This window comes from Gymnogyps californianus, chromosome 4, assembly GCF_018139145.2.
Source record: "Gymnogyps californianus isolate 813 chromosome 4, ASM1813914v2, whole genome shotgun sequence".
Classification (NCBI taxonomy): domain Eukaryota; kingdom Metazoa; phylum Chordata; class Aves; order Accipitriformes; family Cathartidae; genus Gymnogyps; species Gymnogyps californianus.
The window spans coordinates 46,755,212-46,776,644 of NC_059474.1; the positions used below are offsets into that span (position 1 = coordinate 46,755,212).

At 37.4% G+C, this 21,433-nt stretch overlaps 1 protein-coding gene across 2 annotated transcripts in view; it reads right to left on the reverse strand.

The window, feature by feature from the left end:
- Positions 1–21,433, reverse strand: part of RAPGEF2 (Rap guanine nucleotide exchange factor 2) — a 193,267-nt gene that overhangs the window by 106,779 nt on the left and 65,055 nt on the right. For both annotated transcript variants that reach the window (XM_050895285.1, XM_050895284.1), the window contains exon 4: positions 8,799–8,882. In XM_050895285.1, coding sequence (XP_050751242.1) covers positions 8,799–8,882 — 84 coding nt within the window. The remainder of the gene's footprint in view (positions 1–8,798; positions 8,883–21,433) is intronic.

Sequence of the window (21,433 nt, forward strand, 5' to 3'; positions counted from 1 at the left end):
CAGCAATATGTCAACATTTTCAGGAAAAACAAGTTTTCAGTGGAATGAATGTTTTTCCCATCCATCCTAGAGAGCATTCTAAAACATTCCCGGGGAAAAAAAAAAAAAAAGAAAAAAGGGCCAAAAAAGCCCACAATTTCAACACATTTTTCAAACACTAAATAGCCATAATTTTAACCCAACTTTCTAACATTTAAAAAAATGGGATGTGAGAGTTGGTATCATTCACAGATGTCAAAGATTATATTTCCTCTATCAGCTACCTTCAAGGAGTCTCTCCTTTCCTCTGCTTTCTTTCTGCTAAAAGATTATCCCCCATGAATCTAGTCTGTTAAACCCCTCTGCTTAAGTTTAATTTTTCCTTAAGGTCCTTTTCAGTTACTTAGAGCTATTAAGATACATATCATGCTTACACAGAAAAATTCTACTATCCATGTTACCTCAGATTTTGTTTTTCCTTAGCATTGGCTATACCTCGTGCTCAAATCACACTGAAAAATTTTGATTATACTTATTCTATATAGCAAGTGCAAAAATAACTTAAATTGGTTCACAGGAGGCAGGACTCACCACAAAAGCAGTGGTTTGGATTTTTACTGTTACATACTTCATTTCTATGCTCCATATCACAAATTCCTGAGCATAATTTTGTCATTAAAATAAATCTATTTAACTTTTTAGTATTTTTACACAATTGTGGTTTCAATGGGAAAGATAAACACCATTGACCTGAATAAAGCACACAAGAAAAGCCTACTTTATTTATTTTATGGGTTTTTTGATATAGCAACAGTGGCAGGAAATGCCATCTTGACTTAGCTTACAATTACCGTGTGTAAAACAATGAAAAACTGGACCAGAACAAGAACTCTTGAATCTACAAGCTCCACACCATCAATTAATGATGCCTCTCCTATAGAAAGTGTATGAAGTTGTTCTGAACATTCCACCAATGGACCTGAGCATCAGCCGGTGATCCAGACCATCTCAAGTCCCTCATCAGGTCTTTTGTATGGAAAAAGACAGAAGTCTGTAGCTCTAGGATATACACCTAAGAAACTAGTACAAGGCTTGCATTTGTGAGGGCTTCTGAAGTTGGCTTTTCTCCTACCATGAGTATTTCCATCCCTGAAAACCTCCCTCACCTTAGGAGGAGTCAGAAATATTCAGGCTCACTTAAAAGTTATTCAGGTCATTTGACACTTTCTGCTTCATTGTTACCTTCTCATCTCCTCGTTACAAACTTGGAAGAAAGCCTGGTAGCACTAGCCCCACTACACTAGATTTCTATTTTTGTTTTCAAAAGATGCCAGCGTAATAGATTAAGTCCCTTAACATTTTATCAGCTGTGCAAGAACAAAATTCCAGTAGCATTGAAATAATTGTTTTGACAGGAACAACGCCAGACACCACCCAATCTCATCATTTAGGAACTGTGTCCTCTTCTATTTCCCAATACCTCAGATACTGGCAGCACACTTGGAAGATGACCAATTTCAAACCTCAATGAACTCTTAAATTATTCAGCAGAACAGGAGACGGGTGGGATAAAGCAAAATGTACATAATACCAAACTCATTTAGCTGTAAAAATCATTTTAAGTATTCGTATTTTAAAAAACCTGTACACCAATTTCTGCAAACGGTAAAGACAGTTTCAGATGACATTACTGGTACAAGCAGCATGTGCTCTGCATCACAAACTTTGCTGTAACAGCAGGTGACATGACAAGACAAGGCCCCGTTAATTTATGGCTCAGCTAATTCAGCTACAGCCAGAGTTGACTGTGACTGTGTCTAAGTGAGGAAGTCAGATTCAGAGAGCTTGAAACCCTCCCTGCATGCCCTCCCTGCCAGCCAGCCCTCCGGGAGCTGAGTTCAGGGACAGACCCACGACAGCTCCAGCTCCTCCGGCACCTTGCAAGGAAGAAGGCAATGCCACAGATCAGCAAGCTCTGGGCTTCACTGATAACACTGGCCATGATACCAACGGAAGATGAACAGATTCAAGGTAGATGGCTGGATCAGGTACTCCCAATAAAATGTTCCCTCTTGTAAGCAAGCTTTTGTTTTCTCCAGGAGTTTGAATCTCAAAAAGCAATCGCAGTCACATGCACTGTGATAGTCTAATTTTGTGCTTGCAGGTAACAGTAAACATCTCCATCCAAAAGGAGGTACACAGTCTTTTAGGTAGATGCAGATGGTACAAAGCAATTAGCGTTACTTTCTCAATGTCTATTTAAAATCCATTTTGAGTAATTCATGGTAGGCATACACCCAGTCGTAAACAGACTGACATCTCCACTGCTTCTTCCAACTTCTTTCTTCAGCTTATGATCTCAGTCTTTCCTAGATTAAACCATAAGATCACGCTCCTTCATGCTTCAGTTTCAGTTGATGGCCTGAAACGCTGAACCAAGGCATTCAAACCAGACAGAAGACAAGATGGCACTGGGGGTCAGCCCACAACAATACCATACTCTATACCTTCCCACCAGCCTTTAGAGATAGTCATGAGCATGGCTTCAGAACAGTAGTAGCTGGATACAGAAATAATGAGCAACAAAGAGGTCATAGGAAAATCCAGCAGCAGCAACTAGCAGCAAAAAAATAAAGTTTTACATTAAAAAGCGAGAGTTCTGAGGCGAACTAAATCCAAAGCACACACTTTCAAGTAATTTCTTAAATAGACTTGAAACCATAACCTGGGGAATTATTTTTCTTTACGAAGATCCAAGGTATGGTCTTCGCGTTTCCATCATGATGCTGCAAATCCTTAGCCATAAGCAAAAACTCAGAAACACAGGGAAAAGCTCAGTAAGCTCAGCACAGCTCTTGATCAACTCCCTCTGCAGCTTAAATAACTAAACCAGCAACTCCCAAAAGTACAACCCCGAGCCTCCCTCAAATCCGTTGTTCTTAGACTCTCAGTTTCCTGCTCGGGAAAAAAAAAAATCCCTTTTTAGTCAAATTCAAAATTTATCATGGTTTAAATATTTGTGTATATTGGTCACACTCTCTCAGTTAAAACATCAGTTTCATTCTGTTATCTCGTAAGTTTCAGCCAGAAATAGCCATTATTAATAAACACTAAGTTGCAAATATATTAGGGTCGTATATTGAGAGAAGGATTTTATCGTTGTGATTAAAGCTATCAATATAATTTTATTCCCTGAAAAGATCGATCAAAGACAGTTCTCTATTCAAAATATAAATGTCTCATCAGTTAGATATATGTAAATCACACCAAACAGCATGTCCCAGGCATCACAAAAATTACAACGTATGTTTCAGGATACATAAAGCTGTATAAATGCATGTACATAGCCAAGAGCTCTGCTCCAGCACTATTTTACTCACATGCATTACCTGTCAAAATAAAAAACCCTGCCAAAATCCCTAACAAATTTTCTTCTGAGAGAGGTTACTTTAAGTTAATCAAGACACACTTGGACGAGGACAAATAATTTCTGCACAAGCTGAGTTTTGTTATTGCTTTAAACACATTCAAAATAAGTCCATAATTTCTTCAATGGCTCTCCAGTAGAATTTGATATTCCATTCCATTTTTTAAGTTGTTTTAGTATAGGAAAGACCAGAGGGCTAAATCATCAATATTTAAATAGATACATCCCTTTTAATTTTGAAGAGAGACAAAACAGATGTTCTCTCAACTTCAAAACTTAATCTTTTAATTAGAGGAAAAAGCTTAAATAATTGCTCTCGTATGTAAAATTTGTGAACGTGCCAAAGGGAGAGCAGCTCTCCGTCACCGTATGAAGTGGTGAGGGGAGAACTGGTTGGGTGTGTCAGTAAGGAAGGAAAAGAAGAGGCCACAGCAAGGAAAGAGTGTAGAGGAGCGAGTAGTTAAAGACAAGAGCAAAGCCAGATTTGCACGTGGCAAGTCAGCATCGCAGCATGCCTGAGCAGCACAGCACACACCACCCAGACAGTCGCGGAAAAATTCTAGGAGAAAAGCAGAAAAACCCAAGCACCAGAGCCTACCAGTCTGAGGAAAAACTGCCCAGCAATTCTGTATTTTGTTGCTGCTAAGAGTTAGTTGCATCCTCCGGTCATTGAGGCCGTGGACAAGCACGAGGTTAAGCTGTGGGAGACCTAGGAGATGTTTTTGTAGTGCAGCTCCAAGTTAAATAAGATGAAAGACCACAGTAAAATTTACACTAGAAGCAAAGTCCTGGAACAAAAACCACACGGGAAGTCCGAGCAGCTGAGCAAATGTGATGAGAGCACGGAGCAGACCTAGGGATGCCGGAGGCCATTCCAAAAGATATTTTGAGGGACTGTCACATTAGTGCTGTCAGTGACTGTGTGAAAACACAAGAGAGCCAGGACAACCTTCAGGGAATTGTATTTTCTGCTCATTTATTTGCTGGACTTCATACATAAACCTCATTCCACCATGTGAACTGCTTCAAGGTACAGATGCTCAGGGGAAACAGAGAGGGGACCAAGTGTTAATTTGTGCTAGTTTGGTGGTCGTGGTGGAAGGGAGGAATTAAGGAATGTTTAGTTTGACCGTAATATGTGCCTGATATGTTAAAGAAAAGGAATAAGTATGACAATTGTTAATAGTAAAATATGGGGGGGGGAGGGGGAATCTTCCTCACATTAAGCTGTCAGAATAAATTTCACTGTTGCAATTTACAGAAATTAAATAGGAGAACAAGATTAAGCTTTACTTTATGTCACCAAAAAATATGGCAGCTTTAATTGTTCAGGTCAAAATTCTTTAAAACCCTGCATTGTAAATTTTCCCCAAATAATAAGTTAACCGAATAAAATCCAGCCTTATCTTATGAACACTATTTGCTAGCTGATGGCTTGGCATTTGAACAAATACAAGGTAAACCATATTACAATAGGGAAACAAAATGATACTCACGCTATTTTCACAAAACAGACATGGTTTAGATGTTAAAGCTTCCAAGGCAAGTTACTCAGTTTAGGACTTCATGTATTCCAATATTCCATCTCAAACAATTTTTTTTTTTAAATTTTGAATTAAAGACTTGTCAAATAGCTAGTTACACATAGTTTTACAAGTCGCCCAGTACATTATATAACTTTGGCAAAATTGGCAGCTATGCCACTCATTTCAAACTATTTCAACTAGCAGATATTTGACCATATATAGTACATTACAAAGCTGCTTATTTTTGGACTGCTATACTATTATTTATTTCTGGTTTGAGTGGGAAAGCAGGAAGGTGGTCATTTCTTATGCTTTTAGACAGCTTGGGTTGTTTTTTTTTTATTTTTTTAAGACATTCTTCTTCCCCAGTTATATATTATCTGTCTGCCAAACCTCATCATCACTCCCTCTCCCCAAAGAATTTTAAATGGTATCTAACACTAGGAATCAAAGGTGTGGAAACAATGATTTGGAAGAAAAAAAAAAGTTTACCTGACATAAAATACACAACAAAAGAGCATTTCCACTGTTATCCACCAACCAGTCTGAGGATGCTGCATCTGAAACTAATGCAACTAAATTAGCTAATAGAGGCCCCAAACACAAATAATATGCTGAGCATATGCTGTCAAATGCACTAAGCTACTTCCAAGTTTCAGCTATAAATCTGATGATAGCACTCCATCCTGTTCCTTATAGGCTCACATGCCAACAGCCACCAAGTTAAGAGTAGGCTGGAATTCAGCACAGGACTGAGAAAACACCTGCAAGATTGCAGGCACATTTATTCACTAGGGCTATCTGAATTACCCTAACTAGGTACTACTTTTACCCTGGCTTGTACAGCCATACATTTTAAGACTGAAATCCACCAAAGAATAACAAATGCTCTTGAAATTTGGGGGGGGGATGGGACGGGACACGACACACATATTTCATTTTAAATTAGGCCAGCTACTACCCAGCCATCATTCAATGAAGCCGAGCTCGATAAAGCCAGCTCGGGCGAGCAAGGGGAAGCCCGCAGTCTGAGCAGCACCAGCAGCTCCTGAGGTCCTGCTGGGAGGGCTGGATGCAGCCCAGAGAACCTGTGCAAAGGGATTTACTGCAGGTGCATGGGGCAGGTTGTCAAAAAAGAGACAATAATTTTAAGGTGGGGGGGGGGGTGGGGAGAGGAGTTTTGGATGGTGAGATGTTTGGGGATAGGAAGGACAGATTACTCTAAGCTTTGGGAAAAGAAAAGTTAGGGAAACGAGAATTTTCTGAGTCACTCTGATTTGGAGAGAGGAATACACTTCTTACTTTCTGCTCCTACACAGACTTCTCAGCTCCATCCTGCTCTCTTACTCACAAGCTTCACATGTTGCAAAATTATTTCCCAGTGGCTTTCTAGATGGGCAAAGATAAAATTGATTAAACTGGAAAAAAAAACACTAAAATAGTCTAAATAAGAATTTACAGTAAGTTTACTCAAATGACAATGTTTTGGCCAAACAAGATCAAAATTAGATGATCTCTACCTGGCAATGTTTAGGTCTCATCCTATTACCTGACATCAATGATGCATCAGGACATGCTCCATTTGCTAAAGCGCAGCAAATTCATCTTAACGGCAATAAGACATCAAGACTCTCAACTTATGCAATGCTTAAAAAGGCTTTTGAAATTATTACTCCCTGCATGTCTAAATAGTCAGTTTAAGCAAACAGTTATCTAGTAACTGCCTTTTGCCCACTTTTTACACTACTCTCTAGATTTCAAAATACCACCCTATCAGTTCTTTCGGGACAGCAACCTTTTCAGGAGATCTCACTCCCTTTTTTTCTAGAGCACTGTAAAATTTTACTTTAGTATTGCTGCTAATCAGTCTCTTCTACTCACTCTGTATATCTGAGCAGTTTACTATTTCCTTGTGAGCAATTCACTGGCAGCGTAAGTAAAGCTGAACAACTTAGTTTTCTTCTCAAGCCTTTGCTTTAAAAATAAATAAATAAAAATCACTTATTACCCAGCGGTATTCCACATCAGAAATTTAATCTGGGTGCCCTCTCACTTTTCCCAAGTTTTATTCATGGATGAGCCCAAGGCCCAGATATTGCAGCTTACTCATTTACAAAGTAAAAATCCTGATTAGCCTTGTCCTAAATTTAAATAAGGCCCTCACCAACCCTTTAATAACTATAACTTCTGAGCACAAAGCCTCTCACAAGAATGATTCTGGTTTTGCTCTCCAGAAATACCTTCTATCTTATATCATTAAATTAAAGTTTCTTAATTTTGCTTTCATGGACTTGTTATCTTTGTTAATTAACAAATCGTCTCTCTTGCATTTGCTTCCCAAGACACCAGCTTTGGCAGCTACTTGACTCCGTCCACAACTATGAAACTTTTTCTAATGCCAAATTCCACACCTGCAAGTCACCAAGATCTCAGACACTGTCCCACATGTCATTTCTGAATTTCTCCAGGTGAGCAGCCCTTAAATGCTCTGCTTAGAGTCACAGGACCTGTAATTTTCTGTTCATTCTTCCAGGAAGAATCTCAAGCTCATTGTTTATCTTATTAAATCTCACCTCTCATCAAGTGTCAAAAAATGTCTGAAGCACAAGCATTGCTGTAATTCAAAGGAACAGAAGATTCTTGCCACAGAGTATATACAACCACCCTACACTGATTCAGATATCATATATCCCTTCTCCTGGCATTTAAAGATAGCACTTTCTGCCAGCTTTTTTTCTGGCATCGCCTGTTCATGGATGACATATGGGACAATTTTCTTCCATCTGCCAGCAGCAGGGATCCTATAATCTGTTGTTGTGCTACTTTTTACAATAACCAGTTTTGCACCTTTAGCATATACTGTTTGATGGCACATCAAATATACCATTTTATCAGCAGTGCCTGTCCTCTTACAGATGCAAGATACTTGCTTACACCAAGAACATGCCACCATAATCAAATGGAAGTCCCAAGACCAGCATTGCTCTCCCATTGAAAGGCAGATTTGAACATCTAAGTGTTCATATGCCAACCAACACTAGCTCTGAAGGGGTTTCCCACTGTTTAAAACTGCAAGGAAGTTTCTGGTGCTTTCATTCTCATCATACCATACAGAGATGGGTCATTCCTTCATTCTGCCTTTCACAAATTTTATTACACGCTATTTACTTCAAAGGAGCCTTTTATAGCAGTCGGAATGAATATGCATATAACCAGCATTTTAAAGTGATTCTGCTCTGCTTCCACTAAAATGATCAAGCTCAGCCACCTTAGTCTAAAATCCGTGCAGTCATTTGCATTTTTTCGATAGCTCAAAATAATTAAATTTTTCACTGTACCAATATAAATTTTGAGGGTCTCACACTCAAACTTATCTTTTTCCATGTAAAATACCACTCTTCATTGCAAAACCATTTACAAGAAGCACAGCCTTAAACTGAAGTAGCAAAACTGGCAGTAACATGATCTAAGCATATGCTAAAACATGCACTGAAGACTTGTGCACTGTAAGTAAAGCCCCAGGAAAACATTATAAGCTCTAGTGCATCCTACAATTTAAAGTCTGATTACTCACAGGAACAGACTACTCTGTACTTCACTCCCTTTGTCAGGTTTGTTTTTTTTTTAAATTGACGGCATTTGCATGACGCTTTGAATGTTTGTACACTGTCCACAATGATGGGCTTTCAATTCTAGCTATGGGCATAAAACAATTACCACAGCTAGTAAAGGTAGGAAAAGTATGTTTATGCATGTACTTCCGTGTTTCATTAAGCATAAGACATTGTCTTTTAATTCTAAAAATTCTCTACATCTCGTGACTTATGTTTAAAATACAGAATGCAGTACATTCATAGCTGACATACCTGCTCCTTGGAAGAAACATAGATTCTTTAATGAAGACTGAACCAGACAGCAGGATATACCAACAGGTACCAATATCATCAGGGCTGGAATAAAAAAAGAGGACACAGTTTAAGACACTTGATTTAAGTTACTCATAGCACTACCACATTTGCATTACGAAGAACATCAAAGAGGCAAAAATGTTCAAAATTATGGAAGAAAGCCACAGTTCAATCATTTACTGAACAACTCCATCAAACTATTCTAATTTCCACCTACAAATATATACCTTATTAGAATGCCTCTTTCATTTACTTTACTTTTTTTAAAGCATATATGTATCCATTTGGTAACAGTACAAATCCAATGAAATACAATTGTAAGTGATTAAAATGAAGTCAAGCTACGGTAAATACATTGTATTGTATTCTGTTGAATCCATTACTTTCCTCTTGCTGAAAAGAACTGTAGCATCTTCCCCTCTATAAATAAGGCTTCCTTTGCCAATTCTAGCCATCTCCTCCTTCACTCTTTCTTTAAGACCGAAAATTGCCTTTCGGCATCAGTCTGCCTTCCCACGAGGTAAAACAGCATTGGATGCATTTGCAGATAGTAAACCTATATCAGATTTGTTAGTCAACTTTATCTGCTGCTACTACGCACTGCCCCTTTCTTGCCTCTTCCTGGCACAAGAATAAATTCCCAATAAAAGGGACAAAGAGTTTCTTTTCCCTCTCTTCATCCTATAGAGGAACTGGATGAAGACTTTGTCGTCCAGGCCCAGTTCATTCTACTGTAGATTCAGATCTTGCTCCTTGAGTAATACAAAATCCTTCTCAAAGTCTTAGACTCTTCTTGGGTAAGTTCAAATAATGTTTAGACAGGAAAATAAAATAGTTTAAGGTTACTAGAAATAGCTGCAGTAGAAGTCTTGTGCCATTTCGACAGTCAACACTGAGAATATCTGTACTTCACTTCTTACCACTCCTGCTTCTTTCAAAGAAACTCACTAATTGGATTCAAGTATGCCGTTACGAACTGCATGAGCATTCTTATCTGAAAACCACATCCCTAGTGACACTAAGAGATGCAGATTACTTAATTAATCTGTAGCACCTTCATTTTTTTAAATTACATGTCTCAAGTCTTTAGCAACAATTAGTTCTAACTTCAAGCAAGAACAGCCCACATCTTTTAATGACGATGACAGCATAGTATTAAAAGCCAATCTTAAATCTAAGTTGGCTATGTTACATATTAGCAGCGTGTTTTTCATTCAAAGAACTTCAATTTAAGAAGTACCTACACAGCAGGGTCCTCAAAACAAGAGTGCCATTTCCTCAGCACTCACTGTATTACACTTTCGAAAAAGAAAGCTGAAGTTAGAAAGAGAGGGAGGGAGCTGGCCTAAAACAGCTGAGAGCGAAACAGCAAACCATCCAATCTAAAAGCGTGCTCCATTTCCATTTTGCACTGTATAATATAATAATGAGAGAAAGGACAAACATCAGAAACATGGAGAATTAACAGAGGAAATTGAGGACACAATCTATGACCAAGAACAGAAGAACTGACTAAGATGATGCAGCCCATATTTCTTTTCTACCAGCCTATGACCTGACCAGTGAAGCCACGCTGGTCAGCCACATCCACCAGTGAAGACTTAACATCTTCAAAATGAAGACTTCAGGAAATACTTCTTTATACTGATAGACAATAGAAAATGAAGTGATAACATAGTGTCACAGCTAAAACAACAAACCATTTTGATTTACATAGTTGAAGTGCACCAAGCTGCCTTTTCTGCAGTGTGCTTCACATGCTTGCTTCTCACATGGACCTGTATTACCCTCAAACTTGTTAGTCTAGAAAAATTGACATTGTACATTAGTACAGAGAACCAGGATAAAGCAGATAAACTCAAGAAAACCACCACTTCAAAAGAAAATACTGTCCTAAAACCAAAAAAGTCCTAAGTTGACAGGCATACAACCAGCATTGCCACTGAACTGCAAGACTGTTGGGTTTTTTGTTGTTTCTGTTTTTTAATAGATGCCATTCTAAATACAAATAATCTGTACTAATTAGCACAGTTGAAAGTTTTTAAAATAGACATTTTCAGCAATGGCTATAGACTGAGTGATTTCCCAAACTGCTGGGAAGTAACTCTATTAGGATGTCAATGATAATTTTTCCATGTGGATTACAGTGCATTATATTATCACATAAGTAGTATTGTGGTGGTGGTTTTTTTTTTTTCCCTTTTCCTAAAAATTGGCAGTTTGACGAAGTATAAAAGTGTAGTCAGATAGAAAAGAACCTCATCTGGGGTCACAGGCTTTATAACTCTAAAGCAAAAGTAATCTAGAAGATCTGTTTATACTTTTACAGAAAGCCATTTCCAAGAATAAAATAATTGAAACAAATATAAAAAAAAAATTTAAACCAATAGAAACTATTTTGACTTTTGCAAATCTATCATATATAAGCTTTTATTTCCCTCCTTTAAGAGTTGATGAACTATTTTAAATCCTCTGTCAAATCACTTATTTTTAGGGGGCTTTAGTTATCTTTTCTCATTGGAGATTTTTATCTCCAAAGAGAAAGGCAGCCACTGGCTTTCACAAGCACCAGTTAATATGTTCAATGTTCAAATTCTTAACGCTACTTTTGAATCTACTTTTGAATCATTTAACAAACAGCTATAATGATTATATAATTAACTGCAGTGGTTTAAGTTTTTCTTATTTGATCACACACAGCATGACTTTTCATTCAGTTAATCATCCAACTCAGTTTTATCTTTTTTTTGCCAATTCACAGGTTTATCCACTTTCTCTGCAAGTTAGCTCTTTAACAGTTGTTGCTCCTTCTCACTTCTGCCATGAACATCATACTTTACCCACTTTATATAAAATCAAGAGAAGCATCTGTTCATTTGACAGCTGAAAGTGCTGATTAAAAAAATAAATCCAACTTTTAGGAATACCATCTGATTGGTTTTATTTGCTTTTAGCTTTATGTGTACTTTGATAACTGTTTTTATTTTTACAGTCATGTATGAGAATTTCTAAGCTCTACGGTACTTGCATCATGCATATCTACTGAACTCAATTCCTTAATTATCTAAATAAAAAAAATCTTCAATATTGCTGTGTCACAATAGTGGAAGGTTACTACAGAACATGTCTGTATTAAAGCTATCTTCCCCAAAACAAACTGTTTATGCTTTTAAACTTTAATTGCCAGCCAAAACATCATAAATATTTCCAAGACAGTCTTCAAGAGCAAAGAACACTGATGGATTTTCATTCTCTTCATTTTCACAACTACTAGTGTCTTTATATAGCCTTGAACAAAACATCTGAAAAAACCCCACACACAGAGCAAATACATTCCTTCCTCCAGAACACACATGCTTCCCTCCAAAAAACCCACAGGCAAATGAAAGACTGATCTATTCCTTTCATATGAAAATATATTTAACTCCTGCACATCTCAAAACTTGCTACACTTTCAGTTGTTTAGATTTAAGCCTCCACAAAGCCATTTGGCAGCCAGCTTTTGCTAGACAGGGCTGTTACAAAAAACATATGCAATTCTTTCATTTTAAGGATCCTGGGCCTTCCACAATCCTATTCAAACATCAGGTGGCTTTCAATCAAGTTTCCATGTTTCCTGTACTATGCTTGACATTTGTTCATCAACAATGCATTTGCATTCTTCAGGACTTTTGTGCCTGTAATGAATGACAGAAGGAACTATAGAAGAAGCTTATACTGAACTACAAAAGCATTTCTTCACGCCACGTGAGGACTCATGCAAATACCATTTTACCCAATGCAGAATACTCACATTTGAAAGGTTTTCTTTGCAATCACATTTTACACTTTGTTTTTAAACATCAAAATTGAATTCTAGAGGATAAATCTAAGGCTAATTATGGAGTTTTCTTTCACTGCTAGAATACAGCCTACCACTGGCAACCCACAGAGGTATCTAGAAATTCTATTTGTCCTCCTAAAGATATTTCTTTTGTTAAAGAGATGACAGCAAATTGTGCTTAAAAGGGTTCTTTTGTGGACCGGACACATCCCTGACTGGGTTTGCAGGAGAGTATTAACTCCATGCAAGCACTTCATCTGGAATGAGCTGAAGCAGGATAGACGCTGATGACTTCCCCCCAAAGGCAACCTTAGAGGGAGACTGGGTTTTTTTTGGCCTAGGGACAGTTGAGGGGAGGGTCCAGTAGCACCTGTCAGTCAAATGTCTTTCCTTCCTACATCAGCTTAATTAGGTAAGATCTTTCCAATGACTAGCTTTGTAAGGGTGCCACTGCTGTCCATCACCACCACCACCACTGAAGCAGCAGCTGTCAGACACTAGGAGACTGGAAGTGCAGCGAACAATCCACATCGGGCTGAACACAAAGCCCGCCCAACCCAGGCAAACAGCACTTCTACCTCGTTTCGAGTTCCTCTCCCCACCCTCCCTTCAGTCTTGCAAGGCTACACGCACAGGAGTGGAAATACTTGAAATCAGGAGTTGTTGCCACATGTACATTTCCATGCAGGCATTCACAGATCATCTTTGCAGGCAAGAAATTACTTTACCTGTTGGCCTTAAGTGATGGAGTACCTTGCTTCAAGTACGTAAGACTGGTTGGGGTTTCTTTGGATTGTTTGGTTTTTGTTTGTGTTTTCCAGCTCATCTACTGTTCTGGATATTCATCTGGATGAAGCTGAGGACTGTAAAAGTTATATTGCCTACCGAAGGCAGCACAGCTATCCACTTTCCCAAGTTACAGAAAACAAGACTTATTACCAAGAAAGTAAGATGACACAGGCAATTTATCCTGCAGAGAATCAGAACTAAGTCAATCCAGAAGTCACAGTCAGAAGAACAAAGTCTATACATGTAGTCATTCTGTCCCAGCTATATTAAAGCCAGCAAAAGCCCCAGTGAAACCTTGGTGACACAAACTTCCATCCATCCTTTACAGAACCAACAGGACTATGGCCAGATTCAAGACACTGGCTGCACTACAACTATAACTTGTGTTAGTGCACTAGGATTAGACTAATACCCATATGTCTACATGCACTCAAAGTATTTGACTACAGTGCAGAGGCAAGAGCCTAAATCTTAAGAGGAAGAAGAAGAGCAAGAGATCTTTAGCAGAAGATAGGATTTGTATTCGGTGAAGACTATAACAAAAGGACTCAGGTACCAAGATTTAACGTTCTTCTCTTACAACTACTATGACAGAGCTACCTACTGATAAAGTTTTCAGAGCACTCAGGTTCTAGCAGCAATCTTGAAGTGGTGCAAAACTGAAAGCCAATACCAAAATAGTCAGCAATATGCAGACTTTATTCATAATGTGCACTTAAGTTAGTTGTACAAAATTTAAATAAAGCTACTTTAAATCTTGACTCTTGTATTATAGCACTTTTGAGAGCAGGGGATTTCCTGGGGAATCTATATTTAATTTCCCAGAATGCAAGAGAACTTGATTTACAGGAATTCGGGAGCTAGAAACGGAAGTCCAGAGGCTGGATTGCAATACCTTCCCATTGTATTTCCCTTGCCAGCTTCCTTGACATAGTCCTTTTACACAACTACAACCTGCAGCCAGACACACACTTTTCTGTTTTGGAAGTGACACAAAAAAACTGGAGACAGAACTTTGCAAAGTAACTTCATAGCTGTCACTCTAACTGTTCTGTTTGGAAACTTCAGTTACATAATTATGCAATAGCCTATGATGACATCACCAGGCTGCCACCACTGCTAAGGTTAGACAGTATTTTCAGACTTAAGTCTTCACATTTTCTAGCACATGACTGTTCTTTGAAACCTCAGAGGTACTCAAAGTTCAAAAATCAGGAAGCATTTATAGATCTCCAGACTGCCAAGATCCAAGAAGTTTTCAGCCTTTCTCAAAGTCTTCAGCACTTGTATCAAACTCATCATGCTGTGAGCTATTTATTCCACTGGAAGGGGCAGCTCTTTATTCCCAGGTCCCCAACTAGCTACATATACGCTACTTAAAACTGAAGTTTTATTTTGTAAATTATTTTATTTTGATTTAAAGCAATCTGCAGCACTTTTACACCAGGTTTGTAACTATAAATCTGAATCAATATTAATAGCATATCAAAGAAATTATGCAAAAAAAATAACTTGTTTCAATACATACTGATTTCACCCACATGTACTGATTCTAAGGCATCTGTCTACAGTAGCACAGGTGTTCCAGTTTTAGCTTTCAGATTTCCTGATCACAGAAGATGCTGAAAAACCTTCCAAAATATTCAGCTACAATAAAGATTTAAGTCAACCTGCTGAAAGACCCAATAAATCTCAAATATCTACACCATCTCTAGTGTCTTCCTCTATTTTAACAAGTCCTGATGCATCACTTTCCTTTAAAACTTCTTTAGAAATAGCTACATTTTAACGAGAGCAATCCATTTAATTCTCATTCTCCATCAGGATGAATTAGTAGCATTACTAAAACCTCTGGAATAATGAATTGTGTTCAGCACATGCTTACTTGTGTGCATTTGGTTCAACTGTGATAATGAATGTTGTAAGTATGTACCATGGCAAGAATTTGCAAGTCTTTGTGATGACTACTGTCAAACACACTTTAATTCTGTCAAATAAGACATCACTTCAGTGCAAAATCCAGCACCTGGACTTGAAAGCACATGCTAAAAAGAAGTCTTTGCTGCTCTGACCACCTTCTGGTCATTGGTTTCTCAGCCAACTCCTTTAAGACAGCACTTGAAAAAAGCTAAGCATTATGCAGGTCTCAATGGAAACAAGCATGGAAATGGCTTCCATGTAATTACTGCTTAATATTCCTTTTACAGGAGATGTGTCTATCCTGAGACATAAACAATAGAGGTGTCATTCTCCCTCCGACACTGGACTGAATGGTCCAGCAACACCAGATGGTAGAAGGACCCCTAGCATAAGTCACACATCAGCATCCAGAATTACTTTCCAATTCACAGGTATTTTCCAAGCTACTTCATAAAAAGGTCATGAAATCAGCAAGAACAATTTCTTGGTTGTGAAAGAGCTAGTTAGAATTATTCTCTCCATAAATCATTAAAATTCCGACCACTAAAGGATTCATTCAAGACTTACATTTAAACTGGATATAGTACCATTCCTACAAGGTATAACCTTCGTAACTGTTTTGACAAAAGAACTTATATTACAAACCAAGATGTACCTAGCAGATTACATTTTCATGAAATCATACTCAATGTTGTTGAAAGTTGAATAAATTTCAGAAAGTAAATACAGAGTAATTCAGAACAGACATTGTTCATGCTCCCAGATCTGCACTTGAGAGGAACAGAAACAATGAAAATTTGACATGTCAGAACTGGGATCTCTTTCAGGCATTTAAGCACTACACAAGAAGAAATTAGAAAGAACATTGCTCTGCAATCTTATGCTTCCTAGGATATTGTTTCAGCAGATTAATCTGTCTGTTTCTCTTTGCTCATTTTGGTTGTCCTCTGTATGCTGAAAGCTATAGGTAGTTTATTGTTTTAAATTGAATAACCATTGTCACAATTAGACATTAACCCTGAAGTGCCTTGGGATGTCAAACATGTCTTTAAGTTGAATGATTCTCTCAGGTAGACATCTCATTGCCTGAAGATCCTGCCCACTAGCACTGTATTGTTGTAACACTCAGAATAATCAGAAAACTGTTTACTCACGTTGTCAGCACTGTCTATAACCCTCCTTAATAAGCTAGTTAAGCAGTTACCTGACATCTGCCAGAGCATTTTAGATGCTCTTGATGACATTAAGAGGTATATCCCAAACACGGAAGTAAAACAGATTGGGTACTTAATGCATTAGCCACACACAATTTTCAAATACTTTTTTTTAAATGAACACTTTAAAAAGTTACATTTATTCTTACTCCTAATCTTCACTCTAAGTATAAGAAAAGGTTAAAATATATACAGTAATAAAATTGATAACTCAGAATTTAGAACTTCTAATTTTGACTAAACAGGCAACTTAAAGTGCATATTTCAACTGACGTCCATGATTATCTTTTATTAATGGACACAAGATGAAAACTGGTGTCTTCTCTCCTGGTAGTAAAAGCGGGAAATAAAGAAGAATGAACCACAGGAAATGATTCCTCAGTATTCATAAAAATAAATAATCAGAAGTATGTTTTTCTTTAGAGTATTTAATTTATTTGTATTCTCTTCCACTTCTGAAATAGCATCAGTAAAATAAAACAGAAAATTCACTCAAATCGGAGATTATTGCAGTGTCAGTAATGCGTGTCAGTCTAAGACAGCTGATTAAACAGGCAATCAATAAATACATTATGCAAATATACATATGCAAGCTAATTGACCTATTGTCATTGAAGTCTTGGTATTAAACTTGTGTAGTGAATTAGCCCTTGATATCAGAAGAGAAATCCAGAATGAAAAAATATTCAGGAAAACAATGACAGAAGTAGTAAAATAAAATGATCTTGCATCCAAAATACTCTGAGGTCAATCAAGACAGAAAATTTTGCTATCAAATCTTATACCTTTCTAATATTTCTCCAAAATCAAAGCTTTTATTCTCAAAATTACAACAATAACAAACACAATAGGTTTTAGTGAAACATTTGCAGTAAAGAAGGTGCAAATTAAAATCCTCTCAAAAAATCCTTACTTTAGTCTTCATTCAAAGAAGTCTCAAAATCAGGTCAAACAATAACACAGAAATTTGGAACTGGCTATGCAAAGCCAACAGACTGTAACATTGATCACGGACACTATTAAGAAGCCTTGATCCAGTGTCTGCTTATACAGAGCCGACTGCCAAGTCCTTGAATGTATTTGTTTTAATGATACACATTGCCTAAGAAATTCCCCACAGAAAATGTATCCACAACACAACGTATGAATTCAGGTTCCTGATTTACTGCAGTGCAGAACTGGCAGTATCCCAACACTACTTTGGCAACCGCCCGACTATCAGAAGGTGCAATACACCTTTAGGAATACTTTAAGGAGAAGGAAAAAAAAAAAAAAAAAGAGAAGAGACCAGCCCTGCTGCAGCAGTTCTTTGCATTATTAAATATACTGCTGTATGACTTCCACAGAAACCTATGGATGCGCAAGCAGAATGAATATATATTGCCTGCAGAGATCTACCTGAAAATTCGGATACTGACCCAGAGAGATGCTTTAAACAGACGTATTCTGAGTTTACTGTGTATTCAGAGCATTTTAAATAATTTTCGAAGTGTCTCATATTTCTGGAAGACCAAGGAAGAAACCTTTTATAGGGGGTCTCTGAAGTCAAGAACATTCAGTAAACAAGGACAGTAAACACAGAAATGTGAACCAAGCCTCCACAAACAGGTGCATCTCATCCAAAACCCAGAAATTCTGGTTAAAAGTAAAGTATTAAAGAATACAAGATAATGATTTTACTGATAACTTAGAATATCACTAGTGGAAACATCAGCTTGATCCTCATACACTTCTCTAGCAATTCCTTTCTGTAGTGTTTTAGGTTTTAAGCTTTATATCTTTAAGATATAAATATATGCTATAGATCACATATATCATATCTATGCAGAATAACTTGTTTTTATGATACTACCATCATAAAGCTTCTTGAACATGTACAGAACATAAAAGCACTCCTTCATAACACAAACGTATGTGTGGGAAGACAAATTTCAGAGAGGTGGTCTCAGCAGAGCTGTTCTGTTTAAAAATCATGCACCAATAGCTAAAGAAGCAGCTTTCAGCTCATTTTTGTCACACTTCATTGCACAATTAAGTCAGGCTAAGCAGAAACGTACCACAACTTTGGCATCACTTTTTGCTGTTTTGTACACACTGCTTCTATCCTCCTGAGGGTCTTCAGGGCAATACGCTACTGTGAAAGAACCATGAATTCACTAAATGTCACTTTTATTGTGGGACTTAAAGTTTGACTCCTAGAGTCCCACTCTTAAAGACTACTCACAGATCTGTTTCTCACCTGTCCTTGTGCAGAACTACTATACATTATTATATGCAAATAAAACTACAGCTTAGCCGTTTAGCTAAGACACACCCAGACACTTTACAGCTACATCCAAAATCCCTACTTGACTTTTTGTGTAATACATGATACCTGGAGAGATGACAGCACATCTCCTCCCTGGGAAGAGCATCCTCCTGAGGAAGCTCTGCAAGTTCCCTGCCAGTTGCTGCCCCAAGTCCATCTCCCCAGTGCCTTGGGGTGATCCTCTAACACAACCTGTCCCAAAGCTATGCAAAGCCAATGCCCTCCAGCATTTTTCAGACATTCTGCTCTACCTCATGAAAGACACTAACATTTTCATTTAAGAAAACCATAAGTATTTGAGTAGCAACCAAAAAGTCATGCTTCTTTATTTCCTTTCCAGACTTCATTTGTTTCAGGCTTTGACAGCTGGGCCAAGCCAGCTCTGGAGAAGGCCGCATGGCTAGCCCAAAACAAATGAGTTCGGGTCTTGTGATTTGCCATGGTGATGTAACTCAGAAAACTTGGCTAAGACTGGATGGTGATATTACAGCTACTGGACCTGAGAATTTACTTCTAAACATGGAAATATCCAAAAAGATCAGCTGAAGTTATGTATCTTTATCTTTTTTACAGCCTTCTCCACTTCTCATCCCCTTTTCTCTCCCCACCCCCCTACCCCCCTATATAAGCACTACAGTCTTAACACAAGTGGATGTTTTTCATCCCAGATTGTATGAAAAGCAGGGAGTGAGGAAAAAGGCAAGACAAAATGTAATTGTCCAAATACGGCTATTTATTACACATCCTGCCTACCATAGTCAGTAATTTAGAAACTAGAGATTGCTATTTCTCATTTCAGCTGTAGACATTCTCTGTAGTAATAACTCAGTTTTACACATAACATTTTTTCTCTCCAATCTCCAGTTTATATGTACGCCTTCTACTTTTTTTTTCACAATACGGTCCTCTGAAAACACTGAATTTCATTAAAGGACAGAAGGCTGCACAACTGAATGACATAAAAGCACACAAACATGTTGACATTAGACAAGAGCTTTTTCCAACCATAGACATTAACACTAAAATTCAGTTCAAGATGTCCAAGAGATAACTACTCTTCTTTAAACACTTGTCCTTTTCTAAGAATCAACGCAATCAAAACCAGTAGCATACTACTAAAGTGCTACAGACTGAGAAATTTGTTACTGATAAGAGCTTAAATCCAAAATATATGTCTTGCAATCTTCTCAGCAGGGACATGTGGGAGGTAGGAGCATATATCCTATCAGGCTTTTGTTGGAAGGTTCTCTAAAAATCTAAACCACATTTTACTTTACAATAACCTGGGTTGGAGTTTCCTTTGTATTTTTTAAAAACATTATAAGCCACAGCTAAGTTAGTTCCAGGTCAATTGCTCAGAAACTAAAGCGAATGTGATCACAAAAACATGTTGTGCTACAGCACGGCAACTCAGAAACACATGAGGTTTTATTATCGAATTACTTTGGACAACAGGTCATCAAAACTAAAAATATTTTCTGCCAATCCAATATCTTTAGAGAAGAAAATAAGGGAAGCTTAAAGACATACAAGACTTCCTTATAGAAAGAATAAGCCAAACACCATTGATACACACAGACAGAAATATCAAACAGCATGGCTGAAAACCACATACAGCCCCTGTATGACTAATGAGGGGAAAAAAAGAGGTGCTTCTTTTATTAGAGACATATTCATTTGCTTATATGCAAAACATTTATTGCCAAAGATTCCTCCCTGCCATCATAGCAAACATTTAAATTTTGATCTGAAAAATTTTGTTCAACTGTCAAGATGTATACACACCCTCTACAAATCTGCTAAAACTTTGGTTTCCAAAGAAAATGCTAATTAGAAACTTACTGTTGGAAATGTCAAGAATGACTATTACGCAGATATGAAAAAAGAAGTATTTTTTTTTTCTTTGAACTACTGATAAAATATATATCAAGTGACCAAACTAAGTATTTTTTTTTAAATGGGACCTTTAAGTAGATTTGAATAAAGGTAGTAGGTAAAAAAAAAAAACAGGTATGTGTGTCAAGTAAACCTCAATTCTGAAATGTTGCCTTGCAGGTTTTAAGCCCTTTTATCATTAACTTCCCATCAAATGAAAGTAGTAGGATGATTGGCAAATGAAGAATAACTCGAGCTGAACTGCCACTTTTAATAACCCAGTTTCCATTTAAACAGTGAGATGGCCGTAGGGTTTGAGAATTTGTCACTACCATGTACACCCGCTGATAGTAAAGTAAATGCAGATGAGATGAGTCAATTTTAAACAACGTGCTCCATTTTATCCCTTTGGTCATAAAAAAAAATCTATAGAGATACTATGAAAATTAACAACTTTTTTTAAAAAATGGAGGATAAAAAAATTACTGTGCTTGTACTGAATGCGGATAATTATTTTCAGCATTGCATACATGTAATAGATATTTACCTTTTTATACGTACAGCTGACAATGCAGATATGAACAAAATTTTCACACTGAAAAAGTTTTGATCAAATCAACAGAGCAACTGTATTAGTTTTCATGTTAGCATTTAGGGATAAAGA